The sequence below is a fragment of the Oryctolagus cuniculus genome, chromosome 8 (assembly GCF_964237555.1).
Source record: "Oryctolagus cuniculus chromosome 8, mOryCun1.1, whole genome shotgun sequence".
NCBI classification, from domain to species: domain Eukaryota; kingdom Metazoa; phylum Chordata; class Mammalia; order Lagomorpha; family Leporidae; genus Oryctolagus; species Oryctolagus cuniculus.
Window position 1 is genome coordinate 62,275,413 of NC_091439.1, and position 14,350 is coordinate 62,289,762.

A 14,350-nucleotide genomic window follows, 5' to 3' on the forward strand; every position below is an offset into this window, starting at 1 on the left:
GGAGTGCAGTGGAGGATGGCCCAAGTACTTGGGCCCTGCACCCCATGGGAGACTAGGAGAAGTACCTGGCTCCTGACATCGGATCAGCGCGGTGCGCAGGCTGCAGTGTGCTGGCCACGGCGGCCATTGGAGGGTGAACCAACGGCAAAGGAAGACCTTTCTCTCTGTCTCTCTCTCTCTCACTGTCCACTCTGCCTGTCAAAAAAAAAATAACAATAGATAAAATTTGAAAAGAGAGAATGATCCAACATGGGAAGCAGGCTACACAGCAGACTCATAGAATGACAAATGCCCTAAATAGCACTCTTATCTCAAAATCAGCCCTAAAGGCATTTGGATCTGTCTGAAAAGCCCAGGAGAGCAATTCAAACATGGAAAGACAAGACACTGTGGCAAAAAAATTAACCTACATGAAGGATCTCTGTGAGTGAGACCCCAGTGGAAAGAAGGAGCTATCAAAGAAGGAAGGAGAAAACTTCCATTTTGCATATCGCCCTTTCCAAATACCGACGGAGTTTGTGGACCTAAAAGTCTTCCATAGCCTTGGCAGCTCATGCCAAGAGCCTTGGTGGTCACTGACATCAAAAATTAGAGTGTTAGTTGTTAAATCAACAACAGGAGTCACTGTGCACTTACTCTCCAAGTTGGACCTCTGTCCTTAATGAGTTGTACTATGAGAATTAATGGTAAAACCAGTTTTCAAACAGTACTTTTTACTTCGTGTGTCTGTGTAGGTGTAAACAGTGGAAATCTCTACTTAGTATAGAGTTGGTCTTTAGTGTATAAAGTGAATTAAAAATGAATCTTAATGAAAAATGGAATGGGAGAGGGAGTAGGAGGTGGAATGGGAGTGGGGGTGGGCAGGAGGGAATGGGGGGAAGAAACACTGTATTCCTAAAAGCTGTACATGTGAAATTCATATTCATTAAGTAAAAACCTTTAAAAATCATCAGGGATATTGGTCTGTAGTTTTCTTATAGTATCCTTGGCTTTAGAGTGATGCTAATCTCATAACATTAATTTGGAAGTGTTCCTTCCTCTTCAATTTCCAAAGAGTTTAGGCTTTCTTTGTTGAGAGGTTTTTCAATAAGTATAGATCTATTTGGATTTTTTATTTCATGATTTTGTCTTGGCAGATTTTATCTGCTACAAATTTGTTCATTTCTCCTAACTTACTCTTTAAAAAAAAAAAGAAAAAGATTATTTATTTATTTGAAAGGCAGAGTTACAGAGAGACAGAGAGAGAGATCTTTCTTCCTCTGGTTTACTCCCCAAATGGCCACAATGGTCATAGCTGTGCTGATCTGAATTGTGAGCCTGGAACTTCTTCCAGGTCTCCCTCATGGGTGCAGGGGCTCAAGGCCTTGGACCATCCTCTACTGTTTACCCAGACCATAGCAGAGAGCTGGATCAGAAATGGAGCAGCCATGACTCGAACTGGCAGCGTCCATATGGGATGTCAGCACTGCAAGGTGGCAGCTTTACCTGCTATGCCATAGCATTGGCCCCAATGGTGGACTCCTATAATCCTCTTTATTCATCTTTTGTAATGTCTCTTCTTTCATTTTTAATTTGAGTATCTTTTTTGTCTTAGTCTAACTAAGAGTTTATCAGGTATTGAACTTTCAAAGAATTCTTAGTTTTACTGAATTTTTTTCCTAATCTTTATTTTGTTTATTTCTTCTCTAACATCTATTAGTTCCTTCCTCCTGGTAACATCAGACATGAGTTTGTTCTTTTTTTTCCTTGAGGTAAAAGTTAGATTATTGATTTGACATCTTTCTTCATTTTTAATGTTGGCTTTTACCTCTGTAGACTTCCCTCTTAGTACTGTTTTCACAATATCCTGTAAATTTTGGTATATTGTGTTTTCACTTTTATTTGTATCAGAATATTTTCTAACTTTCCTGTGATTTTTTCTCTGTCCTATTGATGGTTTAAAACTGTATTATTTAATTTCCATATATTTTTTACTTTCCCTGTTTACCTTCTGTGCTTTTCTAGTTTCATTCTATTGTGTCAGAAAAGATACATGGTATGACTTCAGTCTTCTTAAATCTCTTAAATATTGCAAGCTAACATGTAATATGTCTCAGAGAAGGTTTTTTGTAGTCCTCAGAAGAAAGCAGATTTTACTATATTAGAGTTAAGTGCTCTGGAAGTGTCTGGTCCAGTTTGTCTATAATGTTTCAAATCTTCTGGTTTCTTTTTTTTTAAACACTTTATTTTTTTATTTGACAGATAGAGTTAGATAGTGAGAGAGAGAGACAGAGAGAAAGGTCTTCCTTCCACTGGTTCACTCCCCAAATGGCTGCTGTGGCTGGAAATACGCCGATCTGAAGCCAGGAGCCAGGTGCTTCTTCCTGCTCTCCCATGCAGGTGCAGGGGCCCAAGCACTTGGACCATCCTCCACTGCCCTCCCGGGCCACAGCAGAGAGCTGGACTGGAAGATGAGCAACCGGGACTAGAACCTGGCGCCCATATGGGATGCCGGCGCCGCAGGCAGAGGATTAACCAAGTGAGCCACAGCGCCGGCCCCCAAATCTTCTGGTTTCTAATTAATCTTTCTGTATGGTCATTCTATCTGTTACTGCAATTGAAGTGTTGAAGATTCCTACTATTCAGGCACTGCTGTCTATTTCTTCCTTCAGTTTTGTCAGTGTTTGCTTCATATAGTTAGGTGCTCTGCATATCTATTTATAATTTTTTTTTAATATTTACTTATTTATCTGAAAGAATTACAGAAAGAGAGGCAGAGAAAGAAAGATCGTCCATCTGCTGGTTTACTCCCCAGGTGGCTGGCAACAGCCAAGGCTGAGCCAGGCAGAAACCAGGAGCCAGAAGCATCATCTGGGTCTCCTACGTGGGTACAATGGCCCAAGCACTTGTCCACTGCTTTTCTCAGGCCATTAGTAGGGAGCTGGTTTGGAAGTGGAGCAGCTGGGACTTGAGCACCATCAGTGTCACAGGAGGCACCTTTAAAATCCACAGTGCCACAATGCCATTTTCCTGATAAATTGCCCTTTTTTTTCATTATATAATATTCTCTCTGTGACAATGTTTACTTTAGGTCTGTTTTCTCCCTTTTGGTTACCATTTGTATGGGATATCTTTTTCTGTCTTTTCACTTGCAGCCTATACGTGTCCTTGTAGCTAAAGTGAATCTCAAAAAATTAATTAATTAATTAATAAAGTGAGTCTCTGTAGACAACTTGGGTTTTTTAAATCCATTCAACTAAACTATGTCTTTTGATTGAGGAATTAATTCATTAATATGTTGTCGCTCCCCGTCTTCGTGGAGGAACGACACAGCACCCTGCGCTGTTCTTTCGTCTGCTCGGCCCTCCCCGGGTTTGCTGCTGGTTCTTCCCGGGTTGGCTGCCATCCCTTCCACCTCCGTGGAAGGGCGGTTCCCCCTGGACACTTTCCCCACTTCCGCAGGGGAGCGGCACACCGCCGGCCGGCTCTCTCGGGGGCTGCACAGGTGTTCCTTCAGATAGATGTTCCCCTTAGATGTTCCTGGTGCATGTTGTCTCTCTCCTCCTTTATAGTCCTCCTCCGCCAATCCCAACTCGGCTGCCCACACGCCGAGTACGCTGCTCTCCTCCAATCAGGAGCAGGATCAGCTCCTGGAGGTCATCACTCAAGTTGGCAAGAGGCAGCTGCGTAGAAGCTGTTTTCTCCTCTCCCAGCGCCATATTGTGGGAGAGCAGATGCATAGAATAAGTCTTAATTCCAGTAACTCAGTCCAGTCCGGGTTGCTCCCCACATATGTAAAGCAATTACTGATAGGCAGGGACTTGCTATTGCCATTTTATTCATTGTTCTCGTGTCTGTGATTATTTTTGTTTCTTTGCACCTCTTGCTGCCTCCCTTTGTGTTCCATTGACTCCTGTTTTATAGTGATATGCTTTGATTCCTTTCTCACTTTTATTTGTGTATCTTCTGTAGATTTTTTTATCACTATAGAATTACATAAAACATGACAACCTATTTTAAACTTATAACAAGTTCAATTACGTACAAAATTTTACTCCTTTACATTTCCTTTTCCATACCTTACATTGTTTTTATTCTGTACCCATTCATGTATTTCAATGAAGTTATTTGTATGCTTTCATATTTTAAATTCCATATTTGAGTTAAACTTGTTCTCAAACAGTACTTTATATGTTGTAGGGGGGCAAACTGTTGAAATCTTTACTTAGTATAGAGTTGGTCTTCTGTATATAAAGTTAAACTAAAAATGAACCTTAAGAAAGAATGGGATGGGAGAGGGAGTAGGAGGTGGGACAGGAGTGTGGGTGAGAGGGTGGGTATGGGGGAAAGAACCACTATGTTCCTGAAGTTGTACTTATTAAATTTGCATTCATTAAATAAAAGCTTAAAAAAATGACTTAGCACTAGTACAGTATTCAGTAGTCTGTATTTGTCTGTATATTTACCTTTTTATGTAGATTTATTGATTTATTGATTTATTTGAAAGTCTGAGTTACACAGAGAAGGAGAGGCAGAGAGAGAGAGAGGTCTTCCATCCACTGGTTCACTCCCCAATTGGCCGCAACGGCAGAGCTGTGCCAATCCGAAGCCAGGAGCCAGAAGCTTCCTCCAGGTCTCCCACGTGGTTGCAGAGGCCCAAGGACCTGGGCCATCCTCCACTGCTTTCCCAGGCCATAGCAGAGAGCTGTATTGGCAGTGGAGTAGCCAGGACTCGAACCAGTGCCCATATGAGATGTCGGCACTGCAGGCAGTGGCTCTACCCACTACACCACAGTGCCGGCCCCAATATATTTGCCTTTAATATAAAACTTTAGGAGCAGGCATTGTGGCACAGCCATTAAGCTACCACTTATGATGCCCCTGTCCCATATTGGAGTGCCTGCTGAGTCCCATCTACTCTCCTTCCAGCTTATGAGCCAGGAAAGCAGCAGGAGTTGTCTCAAGTACTGGAGCCCCTGCCCCCCATGTGGAAGATCTGCATAGAACTCTATCCATCTGGATTTTGGCTTGATTCAGCCCCAGCTGTTGCAGACATTTGGGCAGTGAACCAGCTGGTGGAAGATATCTCTGTCTGTTTCTCTCTTTGTCACTCTGCCAATTAAATACATATTTTTAATGTGCAAGTTTATATTTTTATACCTCTGTGTTACTGTCTTCTGCCTTTTCATTTCTGCCTAAAGTGTTCTCCCTAATATTTCCTGTAAGGAAGATCTAGTGGTGATGAATTCTTTCAGCTTTATTTATCTGGGGACATCTGTTTCTCCCTCATTTTTGAAAGATAGTTTCATTGTATATACTATTCTTGGTTGGCAGGTCTTTTTATTTCAGCACTTTGAATACCTCATCCCACCTACCTCTGACTTGCAAGTTTCTCTGATAATCTTACAGCAACTAGTTTAGATGTAACTAGATGCTTTCTCTTCCTGTTTTCAAGATTCTGTATTTTTCTTTGACTTTGACAGTTTGATTACAATATATCTCATTGTAGGTCTCTTTGGGTTTACTGGAGTTCTTTGACCTTCTTGAATTTGAATGTTCATTTCCTTCCTCAAATTTGAGAAGATTTTGGCTGTTTCTTCAACTGACTCTCTGCTCCTTTATATCCTCTCTCCTTTCCAGAAGTTCCATAATATGCAAATTAGTCCACTTGATGACATGCAATAAGTCCTTTAGGCTCTCTTAACTTTTCTTCATTCTTTTTTTTTTTTTTTTTTTTTTTGGCTTCTCTGACTTAATCATTTCAAATGACCTGTCTTCACCTTCACTAACTGTTTCTTCTACTTGATGCAGACTCTTTTTGATCCCTTTTAGTGAATTTTTAAATTCAGTTATGATATTCTTCACCTCCAGAGTTTCTGGGTGGTTCTTCTTATAGTTTCTTTATTTTTTTCAAAGATTTATTATCTATTTGAAAGACAGACTTACAGAGAGAGAAAGAGTTTTCCATCTGCTGGTTTACTTTCCAAATGGCCACAACAGCAGGGCTAGAACAGGCCAAAACCAGGAGCCAGGAACTCCATCTGGGTCTCCCATGTGGATGTCAGGGGCCAAAGCATGAGGGCCATCGTCTACTGCTTTCCCATGTGCATTAGCAGGGAACTGGATTGGAACTGGAGCTGCCAGGACACAAACCAGCACTGATATGGGACGCTGGCACTGCAAGCAGTGGCTTAATCTACTGTGCCACAACCTGTTTATAAACAGCCCCCTGTTTATAATTTCTGTCTCTTTGTTGACATCCTCAATTTGTTCATACCTCATTTCCTGACTCCTTTAGTTATGTATCCATGTTCTCATTGAGCTGCTTTACGACAGTTATTTTGAATTCTTTGTTACATAATTCATAGTTCTCTATTTCTTTGAAGTCAGTTTCTGGAAATATAATTTGCTTCTTTGCTTTGATCCTATATCCCTGTCTATGTATGCCTTGTATGTGTGTTTATTGTTGGAGGGATTAGGGCTTTTAGAAAGGCTGCCACCTTTCCTAGTCTCCACTGACTGGCTTCATGTAGAAGACCTTCACCAAGAAGCTTGGAGATAGATTATAGGGGCTCTCTAACTTCTGGGGCTGCATCAACTTTGAGTTTGTGCATGCAGTAGCCCAATTAGAGGGGTTTGCCAGTTTCTTCTTCTGTTTAGTTCTTGCTCCCCCTGGTGTCTCCCTGTGGTTCTGTAATATGTTCCTTATCTGTGTCCTTTGTTCTCAGTGGTTCTCAGGCATCTAAAAAGTATGCAGATTGGGAGACAGGTAAAGCAGAGAGCAGTAACCCAAGGAAACCTCCCAAAAATGTCCTGCTCTTCTCTTTCACTCCTGATGATTTTCTCCCAATCATGCCAACCTGTGCCAACTTGGGGAAGGGCTATTGTGTGTACAAATAAGCAGTTTTTCTTCCATGCTTTGGACTTGCCTGGGGTACTACAACTTTTTAATTGGCTTATGGAGTTCTGTAAAGGCTTTTTTTACGGTTGTTCAGAGAGTGTCTCTATGGCACATAAAGGTTTGGAGCTTCCTAATTCATCACCTTGTTGATGTCACTGTTTCTATTTTAAGATTCATTTTATTTATTTGAAAGGCAGAGTTTCATAGAGAGGGAGAGACGGAAAGATATTCCATCCCCTGGCCCACTCCCAAAATGACTACAATGTTTGGGGCTTGGCCAGGAGCTTCATCCAAGTCTCCCACATAGGTGTAGGAACACAAGCACTTGAGATATCCTCCACTGCTTTCCCAGGCCATTAGCAGGGAGCTGAATAGGAAGTGGAGCAACCGGACTCTGATTCCTATATGGGATGCTGCATCACAGGCAATGGTTTCACCCACCATGCCACAGCGCTGGCCCCACTATTTTTTTATTATTATTATTTTTTTTTTTGACAGGCAGAGTGGACAGTGAGAGAGAGAGAGACAGAGAGAAAGGTCTTCCTTTGCCGTTGGTTCACTCTCCAATGGCCGCCACGGCTAGCACGCTGTGGCCGGTGCACCACGCCTATTCGAAGGCAGGAGCCAGGTGCTTATCCTGGTCTCCCATGGGGTGCAGGGCCCAAGCACTTGGGCCATCCTCCACTGCACTCCCTGGCCACAGCAGAGAGCTGGCCTGGAAGAGGGGCAACCGGGACAGAATCTGGCGCCCCGACTGGGACTAGAACCCGGTGTGCCGGCACCGCAAGGCAGAGGATTAGCCTATCGAGCCGTGGCGCCGGCCCCCACTATTATTTTTAATATAAAAAATTTCCAAAATATATATTTACATAGTTTAGTGAGTCCAATACCTAAACTACTTTAGTAAAAAAAAAAAGTTTCTTGTGACCCAGGGTTAATTTTTTGTTGCTTATTCATGCTTTTTACTTATTATAATGAGCTACAAATATAAATGTATAATATCCATGGGTATAAAATATATTGAAAACTCAGTTGACTCAGCTATTGCAAGGACTGGCCCAGGAGCAAAATTTTTATGTTGTTAAATTGTTTTTATTTTTTAATGTTTAAATGATTTGTTTCTTTCTCAAAGTAATGCATCAGAGAAAAATCATTAATATAACTGCACTGGCCATCTACTAGGTCTTACAGGTGCTCCGTTTTCACTTTCTCGCTGTTCCTTTGCTTTAGCCTGGTCTTACAGGCTTGATTAAGAGGACCACATTGTAACTTATTATTTCTTCGTTTTCTAGCCCTTAATACAATGGAAATTTCTGAGTTGAGTCCCTATTAAATTCTTTGCAAGCACATATTTAATTTATCTAGTAAATCTACATGCTTTCACATATGTCCCTATTAAAGTTTCATTTTCCTAATATATGTTTTATAAAATGCTTGCCTTTCTTCATGAATCATCTAGAAATGGTTTTCTGATATGTAGCATCTGTGAAAATATTTCTGTATGAAATGTTTCCCTTATTGTGTGCCCTTACAGGTGGTATACTTAATAATATCGTATCCTCCTTCCGGGATGTACTTATTGGTGTGCTGGTAGGAACTATTCTGGGACTTTTTGTTCATTTTTTTCCAAGTAAAGACCAGGTAAATTAAAAACTAACCTATTCTGTAGTGTTGTATTAGAGATTTCTTTTAAAATCTTTAACTTTTGGAAGATCCACGAAATACTAAATTTAGTACTTACCTCCCTTTCCACAAAAGTAGCCTCATGCTTGCTCTGTGCAAAAACAGCACAATAGTGATTGATACAGGTCAATGTCTTCGATTGAAGACTTATTTCCTGGCTTGGCAGGTAAGGAATATCAGAAAAATGTCATTAAACTCAGCTTATCACTTTCATTCCACCAAACCTTTTCTCCACTAAATTGATTATTGATGTTTGATGTTTTTTTTCCTAATCTTTCGTCCACAAAACTTAACTATTGAACATTTTATGGAAATAGAGGTTCCTATTCATTGCTGCATACTTTCTGACTTAAATTTGCTGCTACTTTCCTTTGACAGAGGCAACACATTGAATTTACCCTTTATTGCCCTAAAAGATGTCTCATTACCCCCTGTATTTCTGTGACCTCCATCCTAATTGACCTGTAACAATTATTTTGGATAAAAAGATACTCAAAATTTTAATTTTAATAATTAATTGGATAGTATATGGAACTGAAGGTTATAGGGGTCCCTCCTATTATCTTCAATTACAATTAAAGTATTATAACCACTTTAATAACATTCATATCAGATGTACTAGAAGTTGAATCTTTAGTAATCAAAAGTCTTGTTACTTGCTAGTAAGTCTGCTAAAATGCATAGTGAGGAAGGAAATTGACATTTTAGACATTCTTTAATATACTATTTTGCAATATATCAGGTTCAAAAATAAATGATGATGTCAAATTATGTGTCATGTATTTCATGTAAATTAATTTCTAAATATCTATCTAATTCTAGTCAAAACTCCCATTGAAGAGAGCATTCCTTATTTTGAGTATGTGTGTTTCTGCTGTCTTAGGCAGCCAACGTACTGGTTTGCATGCAACTGGAGGATTATGTACATTAGTGATGTCTTTCATTGCAGGGACAACATGGTCTGAAGAAAAGGTGAATATTTTTAATATACCACTTTAAAATGTATTTTTATTTTCATTCACCACTTATCAATTGTACACATTTATGGGGTACACTGTGATATTTCAGTATTTGCATACAATGTGTAATGATGAGATCAAAGTAACTGGCATATCCATCCCTCTCAGATAATTACTATTTCTTTGTGTTGGAACCATTCAAAGTCCTCTCTATTGCCCATTTTAAAATATTCAGTTAATTGTTGTCAACCATAATTATCCTACTGTGCTACAGAACATTCACCAGAAGTTAGTTCTCCTATCCCACTGAACTCTTGTACTTAGTACTCATCCTCTCTCCATCTTCCCTCTTCACACCCTTTCCAAGGTCTGATAACCACTATCTATTCTTTACTTCCATGAAATCAACTTTTTATCTTTCGATAATACAATTTTTAAATACAAAATGGCAGCAGATATTGTGACACAACCATTTAACCCAACAGTTGGGATACCCACATCTCATATTAGACTGCGTTGGTTTGATTCCTGCCTCTGCTCCACTTCCAATCCATCTTCCTATGATTACCTGGGAGGCAGTGGGCAATGACTCAAGTACTGAATATCTGGTACTCATGTGGGAGGCCCAGATGGAGTTGCTATTTTCTAGCTTCAGTGAGGCCTGACCCCAGCTGTTGTGGGCATTTGGGAGAGTGAACAAGTAGATGAAGATCTTTCTGTCTCTCTCTCTTCCAAGTGAATAAAAATGAATAAACATTTTTAAAAATAAATAAAAGAGGCCGGCGCTGTGGCTCACTAGGCTAATCCTCCACTTTGCAGCGCCGGCACACGGGGTTCTAGTCCTGGTCGGGGCGCCGGATTCTGTCCCAGTTGCCCCCCTTCCAGGCCAGCTCTCTGCTGTGGCCAGGGAGTACAGTGGAGGATGGCCCAAGTGCTTGGGCCCTGCACCCCATGGGAGACCAGGATAAGCACCTGGATCCTGCCATCGGATCAGCGCGGTGTGCCGGCCACAGCATGCCGGCCGCGGCGGCCATTGGAGGGTGAACCAACGGCAAAAGGAAGACCTTTCTCTCTGTCTCTCTCTCTCTCTCACTGTCCACTCTGCCTGTCAAAAAATTTTTAAAAATAAATAAATAAATAAAAAAAGACAAAATAACTAATTTTTCTATAATGGACAATTAGGAAATCCACTCATCCTAGATGAAAATGTTCCCAGACCATTTGTGTCCACAAGGAAGTGTATGAATCAATAAGGAAATAGAATATTGGTGCCAGCACTGTGGTGCAGCAGGTTAAAGCCCTGGCCTGCAGCGCCAGCATCCCAAATGGGCACTGGTTCGAATCCTGGCTGCTCCACTTTTTTTTTTTTTTTTTTTTTTTTGACAGGCAGAGTGGACAGTGAGAGAGAGAGACAGAGAGAAAGATCTTCCTTTGCCGTTGGTTCACCCTCCAATGGCCGCCGCGGCCGGCGCACTGCTGCCGGCGCACCGCGCTGATCCGATGGCAGGAGCCAGGAGCCAGGTGCTTTTTCCTGGTCTCCCATGGGGTGCAGGGCCCAAGCACTTGGGCCATCCTCCACTGCACTCCCTGGCCACAGCAGAGGGCTGGCCTGGAAGAGGGGCAACCGGGACAGAATCCGGCGCCCCAACCGGGACTAGAACCCGGTGTGCCGGCGCCGCTAGGCGGAGGATTAGCCTAGTGAGCTGCGGCGCCAGCCTGCTCCACTTCTGATCCAGCTTCCTAATAATGTGCCTGGGAAAGCAGCAGAGGATGGCACAGGTTCTTGGGCACCTGCACCCTGGTGGGAAACCCAGAAGAAATTCCTGACTTTGGATCAGCTCAGCTCTGGCTGTTGTGGCCATTTGGGGAGTGAACCAATGGATGAAAGTCCTCTCTGCGTTTCTACCTCTCTGTAACTGTCTTTCAAAGAAATAAAATAAATCTTTTAAAAAAAAGATAAATCAACTTCGGACTTTTAAAAATATATATTTAGGAAAAACACTTAGAAATACACTAAAATGCAATCAGAAGTTGAGTTATCAAATCAGGCTTTTCCCCAAATTGTATTTAGTATAATTATATAACTTTTATTAATTTAATTCTTATACATTAACATTTTAATCATATCATTAATCCATGAAGATTATCCCCCATCACTCCTATCAAACTCACTTCCCACAATTAATGATTTCATCTAACCAATCCACTAATTTTAGACATTTCAATCTTTTTCATTTTTTGTATTTCACATGATGCTGCCATAAACAATCCTGCCAATGTGTCTTTTTTACATCTGCACAAAGACTTCCATAAGCATACATTCCTAGAAATGGAATTTTGGGGTTACAAAAAAATCTACTTTTATTTTGATGGTATTGTAGAATTACTACTTGCAAAAGATTTTAGTTGTTTATACCCCTACTAACAGTGTAGGAGAGTAGTTAATACTTGAAATTTTCAGCAATACTGGAGACTCTCAACTAGTTCTTTTTTTATTTTTTTAACCATCAGATGAGTAAGAAACTTTATGACATTGTTTTTTTTTTTAATTTACATTTCCCTGATTTGTAGTGGAGTAAGTTTCTTCTCATATATTCCTTAACTACTTATTGATACTTTGCCCATTTTATTTAATTATTTACCTTGTTGTTTCTGTCTTATAGTTTGTGTGTTAGGGCTTCTGATCCTTTGTTATATATTCATTGCATATAATATTTACTTATCTTCAACATTGTTTATGTTGTCTTTTGTATAAAAGTAAAATTTCCTATAGCCAAACTTAATCCATTTTTCCTTTAGGTTTGGGATTCTGAATTTTTTGTTTGTGTTGTTAAAATTTTTTAATTTATTTGTGTGAGAGACATTGAGAAAGAAGCAGATGTATAAGAGTGAGAGAAACAGAGACAAACAGCTCCCATCTGCTGGCTCATACCCCAAAAGCATTCTATGGCTGGGTTTGGACTAAGCCAAAACTGGGAGCTGATAACTCAATTCAGATCTCCCATATAGATGGCAGCAACCCAACTGCTTGGGCTATCACCGTTGCCACCCAGGGTCTGCATTAACAGGAGGCTAGAATCAGCAGCTGGAGCTGTGAAGTGAATCCAGGTACTCTGATATAGGATGCTAGGTTAAATGTCTGCCCCATGAATTCTGCATCCTGTTTAAGAAAGACTCTATATCCAAGATTGTAAGAGCATAAACATTATATACTACTTTCTATATTATCTTCTATTATGTTGATAATTTTTGTTCATTATGTTTCTACATTTAGTTCTTTATCTAGACTTTATTTTGTGAATACTGTGGGGTAAAGATCTATTCATATATGTTTGTATGTGTTGTTATAAGCATTTGGAGAGTTAACCAGTGAGTGGAAGCAGTCTCTCTCCTTTTCGAATAAACAAATATAATAATTTTTAAAAATTAATGAATAGGCCCAAGTGCTTGGGCCAGTGCTACCTACATGGGAGACCTGGAAGAAGCTTCTGGCTCCTGGCTTCAATTTGGTTCAGGCCTGGCCATTGCAGCCATTTTGGAAGTGAACCCAGCAGATGGAAGATACCTGTCTCTCTCTCTCTCTCCCTATCTCTGTAATTCTGCCTTTCAAATAAATCTTTAAAAAATAAACCTAGATTTTTTTCCAAATTATAGAATTCTTTTTCATATGAAAAAAGAAAGAAACAAGATGAGACCAGGGTTGTGACATAGCGGGTAAAGCCACCACCTGTGATGCCAGCATCCCATAAGGGTACCTGTTCGAGCTCTGGCTACTCCACTTGCATTCCAGCTCCCTGCCAATGCACCTGGGAAAGCAGCAAAAGAAGTACTTGAGTCCCTGCACCCACATGGGAGACCAGGATGAATTTCATGGCTCCTGGCTTCACTCCAGCCCAGCTGTGGCTGTTACAGCCATTCAGGGAGTGATCCAGCAGATGGAAGATCTCTCTATCTCTCCCTCTCTCTCTCTCTCTCTGTTAACTCTACCTTTCAAATAAATAAATTTTTTTTTTTAAAAAAAAGGAGGAGGAGAAGGAGGAAGGAGGGGGAGGAGAGGACAGGAGAAGGAGGAAGAGAACTAAAGAAGAAAAGGAGGAGGAGAAGGAGATGAAGGAGAAGAAATGAATAACTTTTAAAGATTAAATATAGGGGCCAGCACTGTGACACAGGGGGTTAAAGCCCCAGCCTGCAGCACCAGCATCCTATATGGGAGCCAGTTCAAGTCCCTGCTGCTCCACTTCCAATCCAGATCCCTACTGTGCCTGGATAAGCAGTGGAGGATGACCCAAGTCCTTGGGCCCCTGCACTCACATGGGAGACGTGGATGAAGCTCCTGGCTCCTGGCTTCAGATAACTCAGGTCTGGCTGTTGCGGGCATTTGGGGAGTGAAACAGCAGATGGAAAACCTCTCTCTATCTCTCTCTCTCCCTCTCTAAGTAACTCTGTCTTTCAAATAAATAAAATCTTTAAAAAAATTAAATGTAACAAATAATGTACCCTAAAGAAGAAATAGCAATACTGATTTTGTTTGTTTGTTTGTTTGTTTGTTTTTTAATTTTTTACGCTCGGAGTTCACTTTTTTTTCTTTTTTTTAACTTTACTTTTATAAGCAGCAATCAGAAACCCCAGTCATAAGGAATAGTTATGAAGGTGGTTCATGCCCCAAGAAGGTACCTCAGAGTTCCTATATATGTTCTGTAAACAAAAATAAACCGACGGAGCAGAAAATCTTTCCATGCAGATTGCTGCAGAAGAACCAGACTGTGGTACCAGTAGAGGCCGTCTTGTAACTAATTGGGAAGTGACACTGGGAGGCATTCATTCACAA

General features: G+C 40.7%; 1 protein-coding gene across 10 annotated transcripts in view; it reads left to right on the plus strand.

Annotated features, from left to right (window-relative positions):
• The window catches only part of SLC9B1 (solute carrier family 9 member B1), a 157,899-nt gene that overhangs the window by 62,873 nt on the left and 80,676 nt on the right, over positions 1-14,350 (plus strand). For all 10 annotated transcript variants that reach the window (XR_011378326.1, XR_011378328.1, XR_011378327.1 and 7 more), the window contains exons 9-10: positions 8,415-8,521; positions 9,386-9,535. Coding sequence is in view for 2 of the 10 variants with exons in the window: in XM_051819537.2 (XP_051675497.2) it covers positions 8,415-8,521; positions 9,386-9,535 (257 nt within the window). In the remaining 8 variants the exon portion in view is untranslated. The remainder of the gene's footprint in view (positions 1-8,414; positions 8,522-9,385; positions 9,536-14,350) is intronic.